Below are 24,334 nucleotides of genomic sequence, written 5' to 3'. Positions count from 1 at the left end.
AAAAGTAGTCAGCATTGTAATGGTTTTGCTGGACTTCATTTATACCCTTGCCCAGAAGTCCAATTCCACCCTCTTGAAAGTAAAAAAAAAAAAAACTATGGCCCAGCAAGTAAAATAATTTAAATCCTTCCATTTTGGCCAATCTGGAACTGTGTACTGCAATATTTCTTCTCCACTACAAGATCCCACCAGTCTTCCTGGTCGAATGGTGTCAGTCCAATTCTGTGAGCTCATACTTGCATAATCACTGCTCTCCAAGAGTAAGGACTACAGTTCCCAGCATGGGAGCCCCTTAAAAACATACAAATAACTTAAAGCGGGGGTTCTGCGGGAATGTCTTTTTTTTTTTTTTTTTTTATCGTTTTTGTGCTATTACCTTCCTCAATCTGCTACCCTCGTGAGCCATTCTTCTAGCCGCCAGGATCGTCATTGTCCAGGAAAGGATGTTTTATAAAAATGAAAGATGGACGTTTCCATCTTAATTGTGGGCACTCTGAAGCCCTCCTGGATTTGCTTCAGGGGAAATGGCGGAATTGTATCCGCCCTCGTCACATGACCGGCTGGAAGAGTCATGTGACGTGCTGAAATCACACGAGACTACATCTGCTGAGGTATAGAGAATGATCTCCTGGGCAGCGTCACGCTGTGCTCCCAGGAATCATTGCTGCGATCGCAGCCGAAGCGACACGCCCACTCCCGCGAGATTGAAACCAGGAAGTGCCTGGTGAAGATGTCAGCAATAAGGTATGGGAGCATTTTTTAATCATTTTGGACAGCGAACTGTTGTAACAGCCAGTCAGCCTGTGTGTTTAAGGCTGACTTGTTAAATCGGGTGAACCTCCAGTTTAATTTTTTTTTTTTTAAAGTTCAGCGAGAAGGGTGAACAGGGGCAGAGGGTGGGGTTTAAATTGATTAATAAGGCTTGTGTTTACCAACACCTGTAAAAATGAAAAATTCTGAATTTTCTACTGTTATATGGGAATTTTAATCTGGTTCTTAAAGTGGAACTTTAGTAAGCAAATCAAGTCCTGATACAATCTCTTCTGCAGGTATAGATACAGTATGAAAACATTAAAATAAGTGCCTATACGGTTTAACGTCCAGCAATGCACTCAGTTGCTCTCTCTTCTCGCCACTGTCTAAAATTAGAGCCCCGGCCTAGAGGCCAATCAGCTGACAACTTTAAAGTGTTCCTAAACCCAGATCCTGCATTCACTATATCTGGTCTCCCACAGTACACAGAACCTGGAAATACAATTGTTTTAGTAAATCTAAACTGATAAATACCTTTTCTCATCAGCAGTTTATAGCAGTCATGTTCCTAGTAAAGCTTGTAGGAGGTGTTTTTATTTCCACCATAACATGTCCTATGAGGCTTTAAGACCCCTAATCCTCTGTCTGGACAGTTCTGATTGGCCCTGTGCTGATCACATGCACTCTTGAGCATGTGCAGCTTGACTCCAGACACTGGGGTAGATTCAGATAGATTAGCGGATCTTACCTCAAAACTTGCGCCGGCGGATCGTAAATCCCCTGGCGGAATTCAAATTCCACAGCTAGTGGGATTTAACTGCACATGCGACGCAGCGTGCATTGCTCCAAATGACGTCGCTAGGACGTCATTGGTTTCGGCGTGAACGTAAATTACGTCCATCCGTATTCGCGAACGACTTATGCAAACGACATAAAAATTCAAAACTCGGCGCGGGAACGACGGCCATACTTAACATAGGATACCCCTCAGATAGCAGGGGTAACTATACGCCGGAAAAAGCCAAACGCAAACGGCGTAAAAAAAAAAGCGACGGGCGGGCGTTCGTTTCTGAATCGGCGGAAATCTTCATTTGCATATTCGTTGCGAGTAAAACACGAAACGCCACCTAGCGGCCAGCGGGAGATTGCAGCCTAAGATCCGACGGTGCAAGTCACTTACACCTGGCGGATCTTAGGGAGATCTATGTGTAACTGATTCTATGAATCAGGCGCATAGATACGACCGTCGGATCTCAGAGATACGACGGCGTATCAGGAGACGCCGTCGTATCTCTATCTGAATCTGCCCCACTGTGTCTTATCCAGACTTGTCCAGGGGGCAGGATATGTGCATACATGATCAAACAGCCTTTTTACACAATACAGAGGATTAACCATTTAGTTTCCACAGTGATTATAACCAGCATGCTATTCTGCATATACATATTGATTTTACTGTTGTGGGTTTAGTAACACTTTAAGATTTACTGTTGCTGAAGGGGGAAGAAGACAGCAGGAATGACAGACTGTGCAGAGGGAACACAGATTAGGGAGGGAGAAAAGAAAAGCGGGGAAAAGTAACAGTACAAACTCTGATGCCAGAGTTTGTACTGTCGCAAAAGAGTTAAACTTACAAGGACAGTATCTTATCTCCCTGACATTCTGTCCTTTCATCCTCATGGGCAGCCTGTGAACTTCAGCACTGTAAAGCATCTGTTGGCTCAGTTAAAGAAGAAGGCTAAGACATAAAATCAAGGCTGAAAATGTACATATTTTATTTGAAGAAAGTGACGTCTAGTTTTTGAGACCAAGGAGATGGAGAGAGTTTCCATTAAGGAAGTGACTGCTCTGGACTTCAACAAAATGGTGGTCTTCATTCAGAAGAAACGGAAGCAATGCTGGAGGCAATTTACAGCACATAGTAATTTTAGTAGCATAATTATTAATGTAAAATGTGTGTTCTTTTAAGAACATTAATTGTTATCAAACTGGTATGGGTAAAGTTTCACTTTATTATAACTTTGTCTCCCTCGCAAACTTCAACTTCATCATTAGCTTCTCAGACTTTTGCTGCCCTACAACAGTCACACAGGCTCATCGACGCATGGAGTGAATTCCACCTTACTTCTTGTGATTACGCACATTTCTCCCACCCTCATTCTCACCTCTCTAGAATCGATCAGATCTTTTTTCCATTTCTTTTCTTCCCCATATTTCTTCCATCTCTATATTGACAGTCCCGTAGTCAGACAACAATCCGATTCTCATGTGGTGCAATTCATTGGTACATAAGCCACGCACCTCATCCTGGAAATTAAATGACTCCCTTGTCAATTTTTCCTATATATTGGAAGATCTTAAAGTGATTGTAAAAAAAAATTTTCCTTTGAAAAATGACAAACCTGTTCTATTTACCTGCTCTGTGCAGTGGTCGTGCACAGATAAATCCCGATCCTCCTCTTCTTGGGTCCCCCGCTAGAACTTTTGGCTCTTCCTCCTGCCGAGTGCTCCCATAGCAAGATGTTTGCTATGAGGGCGCTCATGCCTGCTCACTCCTGAAAGCCCTGCCATGTGTGTCCATAAGAGACACAGAGCGGGTCTTGGCCCTGCCCCTGCTCCCTCGTCGTGGATTGCGATTAGGCTCGGGTATGTATAGGCGGGGCTAGGGGGGAAGCAGCATGCAGAATACAGTAAGGTAAAAAAAACACCTGCCTTTACAACCATTAAAGTGGATGTAAACCCCAAAAAAAATGTTTTTGTTTTTGATGTCACAATGTAGAGTATAAGATTCCCTATCATCTGTGCTCAGTCTTGCCACACAGAGTTAATCCAGCGCTGAGCAATCCTCTTTTAATGTTCAGTGAAAATTAACAGAATTCCAGATAAAAACTTGCCAAATTATAAAGTCTGTTTCTCTGTTCTTGCTTTGTGTTACAGGTTATTTACATATCCTGGTAATATACAATGAACTTTGGATCACCTCATATTATGATAAACATAACATAACATATGATAAACATGTCCAAGCTCTAGATATGTAAATAACCTGCAACACAAAGCAAGAACAGAGAAACGGACTTTATAATTTGGCAAGTTTTTATCTGGAATTCTGTTCAGTGAAAATTAACATTAAAAGAGGATTGCTCAGCGCTGGATTAACTCTGTGTGGCAAGACTGGGCACAGATGATAGGGAATCTTATACTCTACATTGTGACATCAAAAACAAAAAAACAATTTTTTGGGTTTACATCCACTTTAAGGCTGCACTCGGTTTACTATTTTCACCTAAATGAACATTTAGTTTATTTTTTCTTTTACACTATAGGAAGCTTATAAAACAGTCATTTGCGCCATCTCATCACAGCAAAACACTTGTTGCGTTGGAATAAAGAACACATAGCAGGGCCAGATCCACAGAAGAATTACGCCGGCGTATCTATTGATACGCCGCGTAATTTCAAAGTTCCCGCATCGTATCTTTGTTTTGTATCTACAAAACAAGATACGACTGCATCTGGGCTCGATTCGACAGGCGTACGTCTTAGTACGCCGTCGGATCGTAGGTGCATTTTTCAGCCGGCCGCTAGGTGACGTTTCCGTCTAATTCCGCGTCGAGTATGCAAATTAGCTAGATACGGCGATCCACGAACGTACATCCAGCCGGCGCTTTTTTTTACGCTGTTTGCGTTCGGCTTTTTCCGGCGTATAGTTACCCCTGCTATATGAGGCGTACTCAATGTTAAGTATGGCCGTCGTTCCCGCGTCGAATTTTGAATTTTTTGCGTAAGTCGTTCGCGAATAGGGATTTGCGTAGAATGACGTCACCGTCGTAAGCATTGGCTTGTTCCGGGTTAATTTCGAGCATGCGCACTCGGAATACCCTCACGGACGGTGCATGCGCCGTTAAAAAAAACGTCATTTACGTCGGGTCACAACGTATTTACATAAAACACGCCCCCATCACATTGATTTGAATTGCGCGCCCTTACGTCGCCAAAGATACACTACGCCGCCGTAACTTACGGTGCAAATTCTTTGAGGATAAGGAAATTACGCTGTAAGTTAGGGCGGCGTAGTGTATCAGAGATACGCTACGCTGGCCGCAACAATGCGCCGATGTACGTGGATCTGCCCCAGCACTCTTTGAAGGAAAATTAAACGTGGCCTCTAGACCAGGGCTCAAAATTTAAAGTCCTGAGCCACTAGCCAGGCCTTAAGAGTTACTAGCCACCAGTTGCCCCCCCCTAAGTCCGCCCCTAAACACGCCCTTGTAAATTATCTCATAAAATTACACTGTTAAATATTTTAAGCAGAATTAAGTTCCAAAAATAAATATTAACAACTTTAACAATAGTAACATAAAGCATATCAGTACCCATCTGTGCAGCCTTACAGTGCCCTATCAATGCAGCCTTACAGTGCCCCATCAATGCAGCCTTACAGTGCCCCATCAATGCAGCCTTACAGTGTCCCATCAATGCAGCCTTACAGTGCCCCATCAATTGCATCATTACTGTGCCCCATCACTGTAGCATTACTGTGCCCCATCACTGTAGCATTGCTGTGCCCCATCACTGTAGCATTTATGTGCCCCATCACTGTAGCATTACTGTGCCCCATCAACGTAGCATTACTGTGCCCCATCAATTGCTGCATTACTGTGCTCCATCAATTGCCGCATTACTGTGCCCCATCAATTGCTGCATTACTTTGCCCTGGGCAAACATTTTCTTGGGCCCCCCTTTGTGAAATTTCGCTCTCCACCCTCCACCCCACTTCATAAAAACCAAACTCCTTTTGGCCCGCGATAAAGATCACCCTGGTGCTCTGAGACATACAATAGATAGCAGCTACACTTAAAATTCTGTTTACTGCAGCAAATCTGGCAGCTACCATAATTGGTTGCCAAAGGTTACAGCCTATCATTAACGCTCACTGACTGGTTGTTAGAGGTTACAGCACACAATGTGGCTCACTGATTTGTTGCTAGAGGCTATGTGTGCCACAGCGAAAAGTTGTCATGGTTAAAGTGGTAAATACAGTTTGAGATGACTTACATATTAGACATCATGATATTTGATGTTATGCCGCTTCTAATACCAAGGCTACCCGGAAACGGACAGGCTGAAATCCTGCATTGGGGAGGTGGTGAATAAGGTTGGCAAACCCTGACAGGACTGGGAAAGGAAAGGGGTGATATGAGAGAGAGTGAAGAGAAGGAGATAGAGGAAGTAGGAAAAATGGAGAGACAGAGAGAACGAGGGGGGGGGGGGACAAAAGAAGAGAGGGGGGGCTAAAGAGGTGAAAGGGAAGGGGGGGAGTGTTTGGGTTGGTGGGGAGAGAGAGAGGGGGGGAAACTAAAAGAGGAAGGGGCAATACGAGGGGGAAAGAAGGTGGATGAGAGAGAGGAAGGAGAATAAAGGAAAAGAGGGAGGTGAAAGATATATGGGAACAAGAGAGAAAAGGAGGGATGAAAACGCTGGGGGGAGGTAGAGGGGGCAAAGATAGAGTGAGGCGAGAGAGAGGAGAAAGATTGAGAGGAGGGGAGAAATAGAAGGGGGGGATAAGAGGGGGGGCAAGAGAAAGGATGAGAAAATATATATATGGGGGGGCGATGGAGAGGAGGGAGAAAAAGAGGGAGACAAGAGGAGGGTGAGGACTGAGGAAAAGGAGAGATTGTTGGGGGGACCATGGGGTGGGAGTGGGGGACAAAAGGATTGGAGAAAAAAATAGAGGGGGATAAAGAGAAGAGATAGGAGGGAGGAAGAGAGGTGGAGAAGGGGGGGGAGGAGGATGAGAGAAAGATAGATGAAAGAGTGAGAGGGGGGAAAAAGAATGGGGGTAGAGGTAGAGAGAAAAGGGGAGAGAGGGAAATTGGGGGTGAAAGAGGAGAGAGAGAGAGAGAGAGTGTGTGGGGGGGGGGCTAGAAGAGGGGCAGAGCAAGTGGAAAAGGATTGCTCACCAATTATGCCTCCCCCATTCAGGCTGCCTCCCCTTGGGCGGCTTAGGCAGCTATACTTGTAAATCTCCCGCCCAGCTGCTCGCAGATTCTCTGCACACTGCGGGCAATGCAGGGAGTTGGAGTGGGCAGGGTTGGAGGGGGCGGAGTTGGACGGGGTTCCCACAAATTGACAGGCTATGCAGCGAGCGCTTACAGCCTAACTCCCAAGCAGAGCAACTGTTCTTAGCTAGAGAAAATCTGCCTTAGTTAAGAACTTGCTTGAGCAAATTAAGGAGTCGCCGTGAGTGGTACACCCCCCCCCCCCGGCATATTGCCGGAAAGAATGGCTTGGCACCGTCTGCTTCCGCTGCCTGCATCTCCGATAATCGCAGGCAGAGCAGGCTCAGATGATAGATACTTTGGTACGGTAAAGACGGTCCTGCAGCCAGCGGGGCTGCTAATGCTAGTCACACTTTCTCCTCTCCTCCTCCTCCATAGTACACGGGTGCCACGCAGGCTGTCGGCGGCACACACTGCTGGTAGAGGGAAAGTCCTCTGACGGGCCCCTTACATCGGTACTGGCTGTACCCCCCCTGATGGCGGCCCTAGCTGTTTGTGTGATACAAGAGGGGGAGAAGGAGAGAGCTGCAGCCACCGCAGTCCAGCCGTTCTCTGTGTCCTTCGGCTGATCGCTTCAGCCACGAAACTGTCAGCCTGGTTCTGCTTCTCACTCGCCCTGGACTAAATTCCACTCGCAAAATGCGAGCAAATAAGTGAATTTTTGAGGGCGGCTCTAGACTATTCAAACACTCGCCAACTAGTAATAGACAAATAGCTAGATTCAGAAAGATTTACGCCGGCGTATCAGTAGATACGCCGACGTAACTCTGAATCTGCGCCGTTGTAAGTTTAAGTGTATTCTCAAACTGAGATACACTTAAACCTAGCTAAGATACGACAGCCTGCGCCGTCGTATCTTAGGGTGCAATATTTAGGCTGGCCGGTAGGTGGCGCTTCCGTTGAGTTCGGCGTAGAATATGTAAATGCCTAGATACGCCGATTCACGAATGTACATGCGCCGGTCGCAGTAAAGATGCGCCATTTACGTAAGGCGTTTTCCGGCGTAAAGTTATTCCATCAAATAGCTGGCCTAGTCAATGTTAAGTATGGCCGTCATTCCCGCGTGGAAATTTGAAAATTTTACGTAGTTTGCGTAAGTCGTCCGTGAATAGGGCTGGACGTAATTTACGTTCACGTTGAAACCAATACTTGCGGCGTACTTTGGAGCAATGCACACTGGGATATGTACACGGACGGAGCATTACGCCGTTCATAAAAAACGTCAATCACGTCGGGTCACCCCCCATTAACATAAAACACGCCCCCTCATCCTCATTTGAATTAGGCGCGCTTACGCTGGCCCCATTTACGCTACGCCGCCGTAAGTTAGGAGGCAAGTACTTTGTGAATACAGTACTTACCTCTCTGACTTAAGGCAGCGTAGCGTAAATACGGTACGCTACGCCGCCTTAAAGATGCGCGCCCCTACCTGAATCTGGCTAAAAGAGTGGAATGTATCTGTACGGACTTATACTTGTTTTCCAGACCATAAAGAACGTCACATGCGCTGGATGTGCCAGATCTTTTATTTCATTTTATGTAATAAAATCAGTTCTATGCTCTTTCACCCCTTTCTATCTCGCCCAAAAACATCCCGCTCCTGATGGGGCTCTGCCCTATTTTTTTTTAAATAAATTGAGCGATGTGGTAGCACTTGTCCTCATCAAATTATTCAACCAATTCAAACTGAGCAATCACCTCTACCCCATTATGTTCAAAGGCAATCATGCTCCCCAAACCTGGTGAGGACCCATAAACTTGGGTAAACTACCACCCAATCTCACTATTAAATGTTGACTTGCATCATCATATCTAAGCAACTTTAAAAATAAATAAAGAATAATTATTAAAGTCCATACTTCTCAAACAGCCATGAACACAGAAAAAATACTGAAAAAACAGAAGCCATGTGCAACTCCTGTTGTTTTGTATGTATAAGCTATGTGCTATCAAAAAGAAAGATTCAGTGGTAAGAATGCTTTTTATATAGGGTGTCAGACACTGGACTATATATTAGCTTTACTCCCATTGGGAGAAAATAAAGTAAACTTTTTAAAGCTATTTATTGATTTTACAAGTCTAGTTTTAAAGTATTTTTTTTTTCTGTTTTCATTATTTTTATTTACTTTTGTAAGAAAATTATACCCAAGAACAGTTTGATTACATGACAGCTTATAAATGCGTGACAAATGATGTACAATGAAAGGTTTATTTATAAATTTACTTTTATCGATACTTTTTATTCAAATTTATTTTTCTAAATGTTGAGACAAGTATGGCATCTTCTAAATATTCATTCTTTATTCTTTTTATCTTATTCAAATATTAACATTTCGTTAAAAAGGAAAAAATTATTCCTTTATATGCATCATAATCTTAGTAGATATACAAAAAGTGAGAACACTTTATATTGCATACTGAAAAAGAAAGGAAAAACATCTACTGGAGTAGAAGAAACAGCCTGGTCAGGAAGTCTATATATTATTTTACCTAATTCCGATATTACAATTATACTATTACTCATTACCCCCGCCCTCTATTCCTTCCCCCTTAATACTACTCCATTAGTCTCTTTACCATTGGTTTCATAGAGCAATTCACTCACCCGGTTGTCTCTCCTACCCCAGCTAAATCACAGGGCTACAATAACCATGACTCTACTGAGTTATAAAATATGTGCCTTTTCAGTCAGATATTCTATTTTGGTCATTCTCCAACCCTACTATTACTCTAAGGCCTCGTACACACGATAGGTTAGCCAGAGGACAACGGTCTGAATTACCGTTGTCTTACGTTAACCGATGAAGCTGACTGATGGTCTGATGTGCCTACACACCATCAGTTAAAAAAACGATCGTGTCATAACGCGGTGACGTAAAACACGACGTGCTAAAAAAAAACAAGGTTCAATGCTTCCAAGCATGGGTCGACTTGATTCTGAGCATGCGTGGATTTTTAACCGATGGTCGTGCCTACTAAAGATCAATTTTGACCTATCGTTAGCAATCCATCGGTTAAATTTTAAAGCAAGTTCCTATTTTTTTAACCAAAGGTAAATAACCTATGGGGCCCACACACGATCGGTTTTGACCGATGAAAACGGTCCTTCAGACCGTTGTCCTCTGGCTATCCTATCGTGTGTACGAGGCCTTACCCTCTAAAGAGGGACACTCCCTTTTTCCAGCCATGGCTTCCACATCTCCTCAAATTCCTTAAGACTATCTATTTTTATGTAGACTTCTCTTTCTTTGCAAATCGTCTCATTTATTACCCTGATCGATTTCCTTACTGCCGGGGGTATTGTCGCCTGCCATCTCATGGCTATTAATTTTCTGGCTTGAAACAAGCATCTCAATATTACAATTGTGGTGCTCTTCTTCTTCTCCTCCCGTACTTTCCTATACCCCAATACACATAGTGTGGCTTCCATCTTTTAAAGTAATTTAGCGCCACTAAATTGGCGCTGTCATGACAGGCTCACTCATATTTCAAAGCATTCTTACGAAAACAAGTAATAATATACTTTTCCAGCAGTATGTGTTGTGAAACTGCTGTTTTGCTGTTCCCCAGCCACTGCAAGTATTCCGCTGGTTGGATGGGCAGACAAACGGTTTTCCCAATTGCATGGCCTGTAGTGATGTATGAGTCATCAGAAGGAACCACAGCATGCAGTGTAGGAGCAGATATTTCATACACCTGGAACTTTAGAAAACTTGCAGCTGCAGGTAAGCAGCAGGCTGCCAGAGATGTGCTTTTCTTAGTAGGTATGCTTTAAATACAAGTGATACTGTGTTGACAAGGTCACATTAATAAAAGCAGAAAACTGTGTACAAGTATTTTAATTTAATAATGTAGCTCTTTTTGCAGATCATGGCTCTCAGTTGGCTGGTCCTGGTGATCTCCATGCAAGTTTTTATTGTTCAAGGGAAAGTATTTGGTGAGTAAAATAGCTGATTTTATTTTGGTGAACGTGTTAGTAGGTTATCCCCTAGTGGTCAGTGGGGAGTACTACAAGCCATTAGTGGAAGTGGAAGCCTATACAAAATCTAAAATCCCTGCATCTATAGACACCAGGGATCTAACACTAACCTATCCATTCCTTTAAAAGAAAAGATCAGTATACATACCTTTTGGAAGCTGATCTGACCTGCTCTGACCCGTTCTCCAGCGCCAGAGGCTCTGCAGAGGACACAGAGGACAACGGCTGTGAAATGAATGGGAAGTGACATCACCCATAGAGTTGCTATGGGGCTTCCATTGTCCTCGTCTCCTCTGCACCCGCCTACACAGAGAAGCCGCAGGTCAACAGCTCTGCATGGGATCTGGTCGGAGCGGGTCAGATCGGATTCCAAAAAAGGTAAGTATACTAATTTTTCTTTACATGGATAGAGAGGTTATTGTTAGATCCCTGGTGTCTATAGATGCAGGGAATTTAGATTTTGCATTGACTTCCACTTTAAGAAAGAACTCGAAAACCGATGCATTGTACATGTAAATGAATCACAACCCCACTGTCAGTTTATGTGCAACTTACCTCCTTTAGCTGTATAAAGCAGGTTTCTGTGTCTGTGATGTCACTCCTCCTTCTGGCTATGTTTCAGAGTTCTCTGACTTCCTGTTTCCCTCTCTTTCCAGACCTGATACTAAATGCCCCATGATCCTTTTGAGCCTCTGTAGTTTCAGGGCGGGCTATGGGAGTCACTTGTACCAGTTTTGGGAGTTGATGGAGTGGAACCTAGGGTTACTGTCTGTGCTTCTGGGCCTTTATGTGGGTAGTGAAAGGTGTAAATGTGTCATACCTCCTCCTGTGTCATCCCTGTCTTACAACATGCCAAAGAATAATGGCTTACTGTGAAGCCTCGTACACACGACCGGTTTTCCCGGCAGGAAAACTGCCAGAAGAGCTTTTGGCCGGGAATCCTGGCCGTGTGTATGATCCCTAGCAGTTTTCCCGAAAAAAAATAGAGAACCTGCTCTCTATTTTCCCAGCAGAGTGTTCCCTGCCAAGAAAACCAGTCGTCTGTATGCTTACCTAAAGGGGAAATAAACTGTGCATGCTTGATAATAATTTGACGCATGCGCGGTAGCATAGAACGTAATTTAGCCGGCTCGTCGTAGTCTTTGACGTCACTGCGTTCTTGCCATTCAAAAGAACGGCGGGTCTTTTGTGTGGCCGTGTCTATACATGACTTTTCAAGGCAAGCTTGGCAGGAATCCCGTCAGGAAAACTGACGGTTTTCAAACAGATGGGATTCCTGGCCATGTGTACAGGTCTTAAGACTACAGAGGAAGGGTTATGGGAGGTTAATATGAAGGTGCTTCCTTCATATGCAAATGAATCACTTCACAAGGAGCAGGGCTCTAGGAGGGCGGTGGCTGAGGGGTGGGACTCTCTCTGTTCACACTGGTCGGCATATTTAACTGGGGAGGTTTAAATTCAAATTGTGATTTATTCAATCCTGCCCAGCAATAGCACAGCTAGCTTTCAAAACAGATTGTGTATAAGAGTGTTTCCTTCTTGAATAATGCTGTAACCCTTAAGGCGGGAATTGGGAGGTTTTGACTCTTCCTGTAGGTGTGACTGGGTGGGATTGAATGCTAGTTGAGACGTATTCAATCCCACCAATCAGCAGAGCTGTGAAGGAAGTTACATCATTTGCAGAGTCTGAAGACTACAAAGGGGAGTGTTATACTCCAGCTGCTGCCGGAAGTGGTTGTGGAATAGACAGAGTCTATCAGCAGGATATACAGAGTGTCACATGGTACAAAGCCACAACTAAACCCAGAACATCAGGGTATCTGCAGACAACAAAGCAACATGGTATCATGGTACAGATCTATGCTGGGATTGATCATTCCATTCAGTTCTAGTGAAAAAGTTGGAGTTCAGCTTTAACTTTTCGTGTGGGTAGACCACACTCTCAGACTTAAGGCCGCATTACACTTCAGAGCCCCACACTCTCACATCTAGAAGGACCGCATTTCTCCTCGGCCAGTTACATGGTCTATTTTCTACCTGTCCCGACACATGACTTCCAAAGTCATTTTGAGAAAGCAGCAAAAAGCAACCACGTGACTCTTGACTTGACTCATTACAATGTACCATTAATAATCTGCCCCACTCCCAGCTGGCTGCTTTTCCTAACTGCTGATTCCTCCTTAATTGTAAAGGTCAAGTCAAGTTTTCATCTTCTTCATAACCCAAAGGGCTTTTGGTCTCCCCTTTACTTCATAAATGGGACCAGACAACCTCTCCCTTTCAAGGACTTGGTTTACCTGTATAAATATTGAATACATTTTGAAGATGACATAATGCTGTCACATACAGGGTTATTCTTTACATTCAATTGGATGTACTGTGATTGGTTGTACTCTGATTGCTGCACTGTCCTCCTCTTGTGGTGTTGCCCATAAAACCATAAAAGTCAATGCTCCGACTCCATCTGTGTAGTTACCGAACATCGGGACTCATTAAAGTGTTGTGCACCTAATAGAATGGTTACATAGTACTGATATGCTGAGTGTGATTTCAGGTGGAATCCAATGTATTTTAGATGTTTCTGAGTTCCATTTTGAAGTGTTTCTGACCTACTTTAACCACCATCTCAGCTGCTTATGTGCTACTTCTAAGCTGCTTTAAAGTACACGTAAATCTAATTGTTAAAATCCCACATGTTCTGACACTTATTTCACAGTCATTGGTCCAATGTTTTCACCACCAGGAAACTCATCCTGAAAAAATGCCATGCAGCTAATGCTGGAGTGCATTCATGTAGACAGAAAGTAGCTGCTTAGAAGCTACAGGAGATCAGCGGTGCTAATATGCAGCAGAGAATGTAATAAGTAAAAACAAGTACTTTAAAAAATATATATAAGACAGCTGGCTGTTACATAGTGATTTAGCAAAATAAAATGTCATAAACGCCTCTGAGTACACTCAATTTTACCTTCAGCTACCCTACTGCTCCTTCCATCGCAGCCACCACAAAATAACAAGTGCTTTTAGGTATGAAGGAGCATGTAGTCTTCTTGTGATACCATGCTTAGTCTAGGTGCAACTGTCACAGGAGGAAGGGGTATCTTCACAGCTTACTCTAGGCTGACACTTGGCACACTTCAGCAGCTGGGTGAGTATAAGGTGGTCTGGAGTGGGATTCAAGATATTAAAGCCTGCAATGGCACTGAGCAGTCTATTACCTCCTCTTCTGGAGTCCCCAGTTGGCGCTGACCACTCTTTATTCTTGTGGGATCACTCATTCTCCCCCACAGCAAGCACCCATACGGGCATGCTCCCAAGCCGCATTGTGTGCATCCATGGACGCACACGGTGCAGCATGACCACTCCCCCTAACAGTATTTGACTGACAGGAGCAGGAGCCTATGGCTACCTGTGTCTCCTATGAGACCAGGAATTGAAGCCAGGACAGCGCTAGATAGCTGACGGGACTCGTGTAAGTGTTTGGGAGGGTGTGATGTAGAGGGAATAGTTAGATTTATTTTAATTCAGGGAATGCAATAAGGTAAAACAACTGTTATGCCGCATACACACGATCGGAATTTCCGACAAGTAAACCGTGGCTTTTTTTCAGACTGAATATTGGCTCAAACTTGTGTTGCATACACACGGTCACACAAATGTTGTCCGAAATTCCGAACGTCATGAACGCGGTGATGTACAACACTACGATGAGCCGAGAAAAATGAAGTTCAATGATTCCAAGCATGCGTAGGATTTTTGTGCATTGGAATTGCATACAGATGATCAGAATTTCCGACAAGAACTTTTCCTGTAGGAAAATTTGAGAACCAGCTTAAATTTTTGCTGTCGGAAATTCCGACAGAAAATGTCCGATTGGGCCTACACATGGTCGACTTTCCGACCAAAAGCTCACATTGAACTTTTCTTGTCGTAAATTCCGATAGTCTGTACGCAGCATTAGACTTTAGAACCACTGTAAGCAAACATTGTCACTTTTTCCTAAATGGGCGAGCTAACAGAGTCTCTTTAGGCTGCCTTACAATTTTCGTTAACTTGTAGATATGTACTTTGTGAATGAGGTTTTACTAATTTGCACTGGTTCTTGTCTTGACTTTTTTTTTTGTTCTTCATTTTTCTATAAAGAAATACCAGAAAGCCAAAAACATTTGGTTAGAGAAATAAATCAAAAACTTTTGATGGTAACGCATGATGAAGAGGCCAATCCCAGTGTGTATATTGGACTTCGTCTTTCTGAAGAGCACAATCTGGAAAGAGAGAATGAATACGTTCAAAAACTAAAGCCAGAGGATCTTTGCAGCAGGTAACAGAGTAATTATTCGACACCATGTTTTATGTTTTATGGATGTATGATTCAAACCATTGTGTAAAAGGGGGGGAACTAATGCGCAAAACCAAACTAACCAAGGGCACTAAAACTCTATATTAAATAATCAGATAAAATAGTATAAAATAAGTAAAATACTAAGTAAAATACTAATTAAAAGCAGCTGCCACTACTAGAAGGTGCTCACACACCGAAGATCATATGAAAAGTGGGGGGTGTAATGGCGCTTACCAAAAAGAGTTACCAAAATAATAAATAATAAGAAATACACATATAAACGCACAGCAATGTGTGAAGCTTGACCAGTGTATCCAATTAAATGTGTTCCACTCCTATTTCCTTATATCCCACCATACATCAACAACCATGATGTGAGGGATGGATAATGTAAAGATAATGGGATCCAAAATAAATGACTAAAAAATATATTTTAGTCAATACAAAAATCCAAATGAATAATGTGAAAAGAATATTTGCAATAATACGTGATAAAATCCAGTGCAAACAATAAATAATGAATTAGTGAAAAAGGTAACATCCAAAAAATAAATTATTAATAAAAAACACCTTAAAATGTAATAGAAAAAAAGAGTCAATATGTGCACTAAAATGTGCTAAGAAATAAATAGTGTTCAAACAATTGGTGTTCAAAAAAATATATATAAGAAAGTGCTTCAATAAAATCTCCAAAGTGCACAGTGCTCTACAACATAAAGTCCAAAAATATCCAAGTGCTTGATTGAATATTTCCCCAAAGGTGCAATAGTGCTTGAACAAAGATGATACTGCAATCCACCGCACGATCATTCAGTGTAGTTGTGCAGATCAAGCCTTATTAATAGAAATTCTAGCCTCTCACCTCAAATCAGGCAAAATAAAGCCTATAATGATGATAGTGTAGCCCAGCAGGTTCAGCTGTGGATGTGTATCTCCAGGTCAGGCTCAGCTCACTCCAGTCATCTGACCATAGATTTCCCAGAACGCTCTCAAACTGGCACTCAACAGAAGCACAATAGAATCCCCATAGTGTAGTAGGCAATATGCGTTTTAATAAAAAATAATATAGCACTCACATTTAAATTCGCTGTAATCGGCATGCAGATGATGACAGAAAAAAATATAGCAGCAGTTCTCCGCTCTCGGCCGCGAGCGGAGATGACATCACCGATGGCACTTCTCCTCCTGACGCGCTGCGTGGCAGATCCACGCCACTTAATCATAGGTTGAAAACCTATTGTGTGTTTGCAGCTAAATCCAAATTGTGACTTGCTAACTTATACATTTTCACAATTTTATTAAAAAGTGGTGAACTTTTTTTTTTCTTATATCTATCTGTGTTTTTTACATCTGTACAATATTTGTCTTTGTAGCAGCTTAAATACCAAGGATGTTGAGCCAAAGACAGGACTAATCGCTCTTCACTTGATGGCTCAGAAGGCTTCCTGTGATATCACACATAGAATCAAGTTAATCACATGTCTGAAACATCATCTCCTCAAAGAAAAAGAAAGTATAGGTAATGACTAGGCTCAGACCCTTCTAGCCTTCTCTTCTATCATGTATACATGATACTATAGAAGTTTGTTTTTCAGTTCTGGGTAGTATGGGATAGGATTGTTTGCTGTACTGTAAAAAGCTAACTGGACATATTGACATTGAAAAGAACCCAGACTCTGTGTGGTGAATCCTGTTATCTAAACGTTATTCAAACGTGGAAGTGATCAAACCTGTTATGCCGCGTACACACGACCGTTTCTCGGGTTCTAAAAAAATGACTTTTTTTTTATGTCATTTAAAATGATCGTGTGTGGGCTTCAGAGCATTTTTCCAGATTCTGAAAACGGGCAAAAAAAAATTCAAACATGCTCTATTTTTTCACAACGTTTTTAACGTTGTCGTTTTTCGGGTTGTAAAAAATGGTCGTGTGTGGGCTTTAACGACGTGAAAAATCCACGCATGCACAGAAGCAAGTTATGAGACTGGAGCGCTCGTTCTGGTAAAACTACCGTTTGTAATCAAGTAAGCACATTCATCACGCTGTAACAGACATCGTCTTTTACTAACACAAAGTCAGCAAAAGCAGCCCAAAGGGTGGCGTCATCCGCATGGAACTTCCCCTTTATAGTGCCGTCGTACATGTTGTACTTCACAGCGCTTTGCTAGAGCATTTTTTCTTCATGATCGTGTGTAGGCAACGTCGTTTTAGTGATGAAGTTTAAAAAAACAAAACGTTTTTTTCGAGAGGCTGAAAAACAAAGTTTTTTTACAACCAGAAAAATGATCATGTGTACGCGGCATTAGTGTTAAGGGTTACATTTTAGATGTTTCGTGTCAAGTTTCAGGATGGCAAAGTCGTTTTATATTAGTGTTAGGGTGAAGACTGGGTTAAAGTGTTACTGAACACATACTGGAAACATAAGCAGGAGGAGCTTCTAGTCATCTACTGCTGGTGACATGTTAAAAAAACAAACAAAAAAAAACAGTCTTTGTAATAAAGAGTAAAAATAAATAATATCAATAAACGGTTTTACATTGTCATACAAATATATATTTGAAATGAAATCTTTATTTTTTTGCAATAATATGGTGTGGGCAAATTTCTGTGTCACGCCCCTCAAGCTTGTGTGTTGGAATAAAAGGGAAGTGAAGCCTCCATTAACCTACACCTAACCCCCCCCCCCCCCCCCTGCCCATTGTGTTTAGCCTGGTTAGCGGGAACGGAGGATGTTATAGGGAGAAAATGCTCAGCATAGAACTCACTGAAAACTTAGCATGCGCAGAGTTGCCAACACAGTTGCAAAATGACTATCTGGATTGGGGGCATAAACAGAAGGGGGCGATAGAGAGCAGCAGTATCTACCAGATTTTATGCAGAATACAGAAAATAATCTTAAAGTGAGTATGAACAGCATGTAATCCAGCATTTATAGATAGTTTTTGCATGATGTGGGTTTAGTGACTCTTTACGTTTTAGAGTCAAGTTAAAAGTTAGTGGTTAGGTATCAGGGTTACAAAATGTTGGATTATTCCTCGCTATCCTTCTCGCACAAAGTACTCCCCCAGTGGGAACACAGGCAAGCAGAGGTTCTGATCCCACACTACTCTAATCAAAACTACAATTTTTGTCTCGCCTGCCTACTTTCCAGTAATTCCGACAGCTTCAAATGCTAATGTTGCTAACTCTGTACTTGTGGTAAATTCATTTCTTTCTGTTTCCACTTAACAGTGCTATATGGTAAACCATTAACCACCTATTATCAATACAGCCTTGGTATTCTGGGATTGTGTGTCAATGATAAGTTAATCGATAAACATTTTATCAACAAGATCACCTATGCTGAAGAAAGGAATCAGTTTATCCATGGAAAAACCATCTCTATAGGTAAGCTACCGGGACCATGTAGAATGTAGGAAAATAGGTTTCCGATTTACCTTCACTAGCACAGAATTCTCCCAAACCAGTCTTCAACTCCTGCTATCAGTGCATGTTCTGTAGATGTCCCTATATATGCACATTTGATGTCTCCGGAATGTTTTTTGTGTGGACATCCACAAAACATGAACTGCTGGGAAGACACGAAGAAAGGTTTTAAATAAATACATCTAGAACGACACTGTTGATTTAATAATTCCTTATGCCATATGTTGCGGTTTTAACAAACATGGCTCAGTAGACATATGCGGTTCATTTCTTTCCGAGTTAATATTTGGCCAAATTTTACGTTATTCGGATATATCCGAATACCTGAATTACAATATAAACTAATTTTACCGAATGCTCCGAATAACATAACAAAATACGTCCGAATTTCCAAAATTCTAATAAACTTTTACATTGAACTCCATTGCATTGTGTGAAAGGTGAGATTAGGGAAGTAATGGTTACTCAACTAGAAAGAGGGTGTGCCTTGCTGACCATCTTAATTACATGACAGCCGATATCGCCACATCACACTGTAGTCCTAAGGCTCCATTCACACCTCCGCGACAAGATACGCCGCGTACGTGGCGTATTTTGCCGCGAGTGTGTAACTTGTGAACCATCTCCATAGACAGCAATGGGAATTCTCCCCTCTAGCAGCACAAGCGTCCGGCGTCGGGCGTTTTGTCGCCTAGATGTGAATGGGCTCTAATGTCTACCGAGGATGCAAACCATAATCACAAAGTATTCTGGGGAAGGGCTGGAGAGTGGTCAGTTGACTGGAGGAAATGACAGCCATGGATTAGAGCAGTGCTTCTCAACCCTTTCCTCAAGTACCCCTAACAGGCCATGTTTTGGGAATTTCTGTTTGCTAAAATAGCTGTCCAAAATACCAAGCCATTGACTCTGATTTAAAGCACCTGTGCAAGATAAAGGAAAATCGAAAAACATGGCCTGTTGGGGGTACTTGAGGACAGGGTTGAGAACCACTGGATTAGAGCACTTTTTATATAGTAGATACGTCATATTATTCTTGGTTTGTGATATGGACAGATACGATTAAGAGGCGATTAAGTTTGCATGTGTTGCGCTATATAAGTTTTTATTCATTCATTCATTCATTCATACTAACATTGCATTACATTGCTGCTTTAGATTGCACTTTGTAAAGATGTGCCTACATTTCTATTTTAACCACTTCAGATCCGCGCTATAGCCGAAAGGCGGCTACAGCGCGGACCTGAATTGCCAGGAGGGCGTCCCTGGATGTCCTCCCGTGCTCAAGCGGCCTGCAAGCCCCCTGCAGGGCGCGCGTGGCGCGCTCTGTGATCAGCGAGTCAATGAGACTCGGCTGATCACAGATCGGAGTAAGGGGTCGATCCTGACCTCTTGGTGAATGGGTTATTGCACAGAAAAATTCATAATACATAAATAATATTAAATATCTCAAGACACATAGATAAGTGTATAAAGCAAGTGAAAAGGGTGATCAAAATAAATCAATTGATTCCACTGGAAAATAAGAGTGACAAAGTCCAAAAGATGAAAGTGCAGATAAACTGCTAATGTGAGGTGTCCATTAATCCCAAGAGGAATGAAACTCCACCAAAGACAGCAGTCTGGTCTCCCAGAACTCTCACCTCAATGAGGGCCCTCATTGAGGTGAGAGTTCTGGGAGACCAGACTGCTGTCTTTGGTGGAGTTTCATTCCTCTTGGGATTAATGGACACCTCACATTAGCAGTTTATCTGCACTTTCATCTTTTGGACTTTGTCACTCTTATTTTCCAGTGGAATCAATTGATTTATTTTGATCACCCTTTTCACTTGCTTTATACACTTATCTATGTGTCTTGAGATATTTAATATTATTTATGTATTATGAATATTTCTGCACAATAACCCATTCACCATTGCTCTATTTTTGTTGTCGTGTACACACTTCATAGTTATTTCTGCAATTATTCACTCTGTCTATATAGGAAGACGCCACTGAGTAGCACAGAAGCCTTTTTACATTGATCCTGACCTCTTACCACGTGATCAGCTGTCACCTAATGAGAGCTGATCATGTGATGTAAACAGAGCCGGTAATCGGCTTTTTTTTCTCCTCACACTGATAGCGTGAATAGAAAAAAAAAAGCCGATCACCAGCGGCTGTCATCGGGACATCGGTCCAGATGAAGGAGACTGGGACCATGCTCATCTGTGCCATCTGCCATTGCACAACATTGCTGCCTACCAGTGACCACCAGCGCCACCCATCATTGCCCACAGTGCCACCTATCAGTGTCACCTACCAGTGCCTCCCATCAGTGTCCACTACCAGTGCTCATCAGTGTCACCTACCAGTGCCCCCCATCAGTGTCACCCATCAGTGCAGCTTTATCTGTGCCCATCAGTGCCGCCTTATCTGTCCCCACAAGTGCCCCTTTATCTGTGCCAATCAGTGCCCACCAGTGCAGTCTATCAGTGCCCACCAGTGCCGCCTCATCAGCACATATCAATGAAGCAGAAAAATTAGCTGTTTGCTAAATTTTATAACAAACTATGAAACATGATTTACATTTTTTTTTTTAATTTCCATGTTTTTTTGTTTGTTTAGCAAAAAATAAAAATCCCAGTGGTGATTAAATACCACCAAAAGAAAGCTCTATTTGTGTGAAAAAAATTCTAAAAATTTAATTTGGGTGCAGCGGTGTTTGACCACGCAATTGTCATTCAAAGTGCGTCAGCGCTGAAAATTGGTCTGAGCAGGAGGGGGGTTTAAGTGCCCAGTAAGGAAGTAGTTAAATCGCATGCTGCCTTCTTATATGTGGATGGGAAAGTCCTTGCTTCAAGTCTCACCCAACAGCCACAGTGCCCTAATAGATCTTACTTTAGAGAGAATAAACTATTACAGTTGCAGCAATGTATTATTGAGGACAGAGACGCAAAGGAGGAGATTTACTAAAACTGGTGCACTCAGAGTTTGGTGCAGCTGTGCATGGTAGCCAATTGACTTATAACTTTAGCTTGTTCAATTACATTTTGGCAATCAAACCTGGAAGCTGATTGGTTTCTATGCAAAGCTGCACCAGATTTCACATGCTCCAGCTTTAGTAAATAACCCCCAAAGTGCTGTGGGGGAAGTGTCACCAATGCAGTGTAAGGTCACAAGAAGCTACCATGTGATTCAACCCACTGATATCCATTCAAAAATGTGTATATTATATGTGAATTAAAGGGTCACTAAAGGAATTTTTTTTTTTAGATAAATAGCTTCCTTTACCTTACTGCAGTACTGGTTTCATGTCCTCATTGTTCGTTTTTGCTTTGAAGTTGCTGTAATTCTGCTGTGATCTCCACACTTCCTGGTTGCCTGTTTCCTTATAACCATCATACTGGGAGCTTTTCACAGTGGTCTAAGCTGTCATTACTGTGTGTCTAAAACTCCTCAGAACCAATCAGATTCATTTTAAAAACAAAACACTGCCCTGGATTTGTTTGTTTTTGTTCTGTGAGTCTTCCCAACTCACCTCTCACCCGGAGCTTCATGTATGTACCTTTAAAACCGAAAGTTAAACTAGAGGTACATTATATGATAGATTACATTAAATTTTTAATCATTTTTAAAAGGAATCGGTTAACTTTTATGTCTCTATACCCAATCATATACCCAAGTAATTTCAGCAAAAACATTTTTTTCCTTTAGTGACCCTTTAAGTTGTAAGTTATTGCTAGTAAATTCTAAGCTGCATACAAATCACTTGTTGAGTTGCTCTTATGTTAGAAAAAAAAAACTCTTGCAGCTCATAACAGTTTGGATTCTAACCTTTCTACTTCATATACAGCTGTGTTTTTTAGTCCTTGTTCATATGGGATAAATCAATGAGCACATCCATGTGTGTCCATTCAGAAAGGGAAGGGGCTGATAAATACATATTTACTGGCCCCTTCCCTCACTCATCCTAAAACATCTCTGCAGCAACAGCCGGCAGGAGAGGAGAGGAAGGAAGCCGGAGGTGCTGCAAAGGGAAGGAGTGGGGAGCAAGGGTGGTAGGGGAAATCTGTGCTGCACAGAATGATCAAGGTGTGTCTGGACAGACCCTGTGTGCACGCCTATGGCAGGCAGTCCCCATTTATGTCAACTGGGACGCAGCGGCTGCACGGACGTATGTATGCATTCTGGGACATGCACCCACACAGATGTTAGATTGGGAGCAGTGGCTATATCTGTGCAGCTGCTGAGTCCCAATTGTCATGTATGGGTCTGCCTACATGAGATGCACTGAACACCTGTGGGGGTAAACACCGACCTCGCACAGGTGTATACATTGATACGCCCCATGTAAATGTGGCCTGGAATAAAAGGGAGAAACTGAATGACTTTTATGTTCAACAAGAAGCAACTTGTTCCACATTTTATTTTATTTTTTTCCCGGTATCTGATTTGTTTGGTAACATGCCTCCTTATGTTATACCATTACAGACACTGAAGCAATGGCTGGTTTAGCACTCCTATGTTTAAAAAATTCAAATAAGTATCCTCGTGAAGAGGTCGTCTACATGAAGAAGGCTATAAAAAGTATTAAAGACAAAATTTTGACCTCACAAGGCACTGATGGGCAATTAGGAAACATCTATAGCACACCTCTTGCTGTACAGGTAAGCCTGCAGAGATTGTTTCGCTCTAACAACTTGCCATCCAGATCACTTGAAAAATAGTTTCGGCCATACTATATTTTTAATGTATTATACTGCTCAACATTTGAAATTTTACATTCCTGACATAATTTTGTGGTAACATAGAGCTTGTGTAGTTTTAGCTGTAAATTCTCGAAGCAGTCATAAGGTTTTAAAGCTAAACTCCAGACAAACTGCGAAATACACAGACAAAATTTCCTTCTTCAATTTATCTTCTTGAAATCCTTACAACTGGGTCACATGCAGCTTCCTTCAAGTGATTGGACACTGACAAAAAAGATCTGCTGGGACATCCCCATTCCACTGCCCCCCGTATATACTTTCCACTCCAAGCTGGCCTCAATTTTTCTTTGCTAGCATCCTTGGGGTATCTTTTGTCTGCTGAGAGAAGCTTACCTTCTTTTATGGAGTTTTTTTTTTTCCATCTTTCTCTGTATTTCTTTTTTCATGAGGATTCTTCTAACAATGCTTGGTTACACCATAACCACTGCGAAGATCCCTTGAGGGTATGCCCATTGTGGTGGGCGAAACTAGGAAGGGGTAAATCCCCCTTATTCCCACAGCTGGTTGGCGAGTACAGGGTTCAGGGTGCCATAATTGTTTATTTCCTTAGAGGTATTTTCCACTGCTGTTCCCCTGTGGAGTGCAGTATGGAACCATGTAGTATTGAAGGGCACTTGCAATGGCCTTGTTGCACCTGTTCTAATTTTAGAGTGGCACTCTACTGCGGCTGGGTGCAATGGTGTCTGAGTGGCCTTTGGCACATACTTTGACTTTTGCCCTGTCATGTCAGAGGCAGTTTCTGCACCAGTGCAGCCTGTCCCTACCCTTTTAGACTTTGGATGCTGATCAGTGCACATGCCCTGGTCTCATGGGCAGTGATGCTCCATACCCCTGGATTGCGGCCTACAGGCGCTTACAATGAGGCACCCCTCCTCCCACCCCACTACTGTGGAGGATTGGGAGTACCTCTCCAGGGCTGGAATTAGGGAAATCTTTTCCTCTTTAAACCTGGAATTTTTTCAGTTACAATCTGTCAGGCTGGGGTGTGGTCCTGTACACCCTCTTGGTGTACAGGACCGCAGGCGA

General features: G+C 42.5%; 1 protein-coding gene across 1 annotated transcript in view; it reads left to right on the top strand.

Annotated features, from left to right (window-relative positions):
* Window positions 1-24,334, top strand: part of TCN2 (transcobalamin 2) — a 47,434-nt gene that overhangs the window by 6,379 nt on the left and 16,721 nt on the right. Inside the window, exons 2-6 of the mRNA XM_040345424.1 lie at window positions 10,683-10,752; window positions 14,938-15,115; window positions 16,510-16,655; window positions 18,366-18,521; window positions 23,031-23,206. Coding sequence (XP_040201358.1) covers window positions 10,686-10,752; window positions 14,938-15,115; window positions 16,510-16,655; window positions 18,366-18,521; window positions 23,031-23,206 — 723 coding nt within the window. The 5' untranslated portion in view covers window positions 10,683-10,685. The remainder of the gene's footprint in view (window positions 1-10,682; window positions 10,753-14,937; window positions 15,116-16,509; window positions 16,656-18,365; window positions 18,522-23,030; window positions 23,207-24,334) is intronic.

This window comes from Rana temporaria, chromosome 1 (genome assembly GCF_905171775.1).
Source record: "Rana temporaria chromosome 1, aRanTem1.1, whole genome shotgun sequence".
NCBI classification, from domain to species: Eukaryota; Metazoa; Chordata; class Amphibia; order Anura; family Ranidae; genus Rana; species Rana temporaria.
This window is presented reverse-complemented; position numbering and strand designations above follow the sequence as displayed.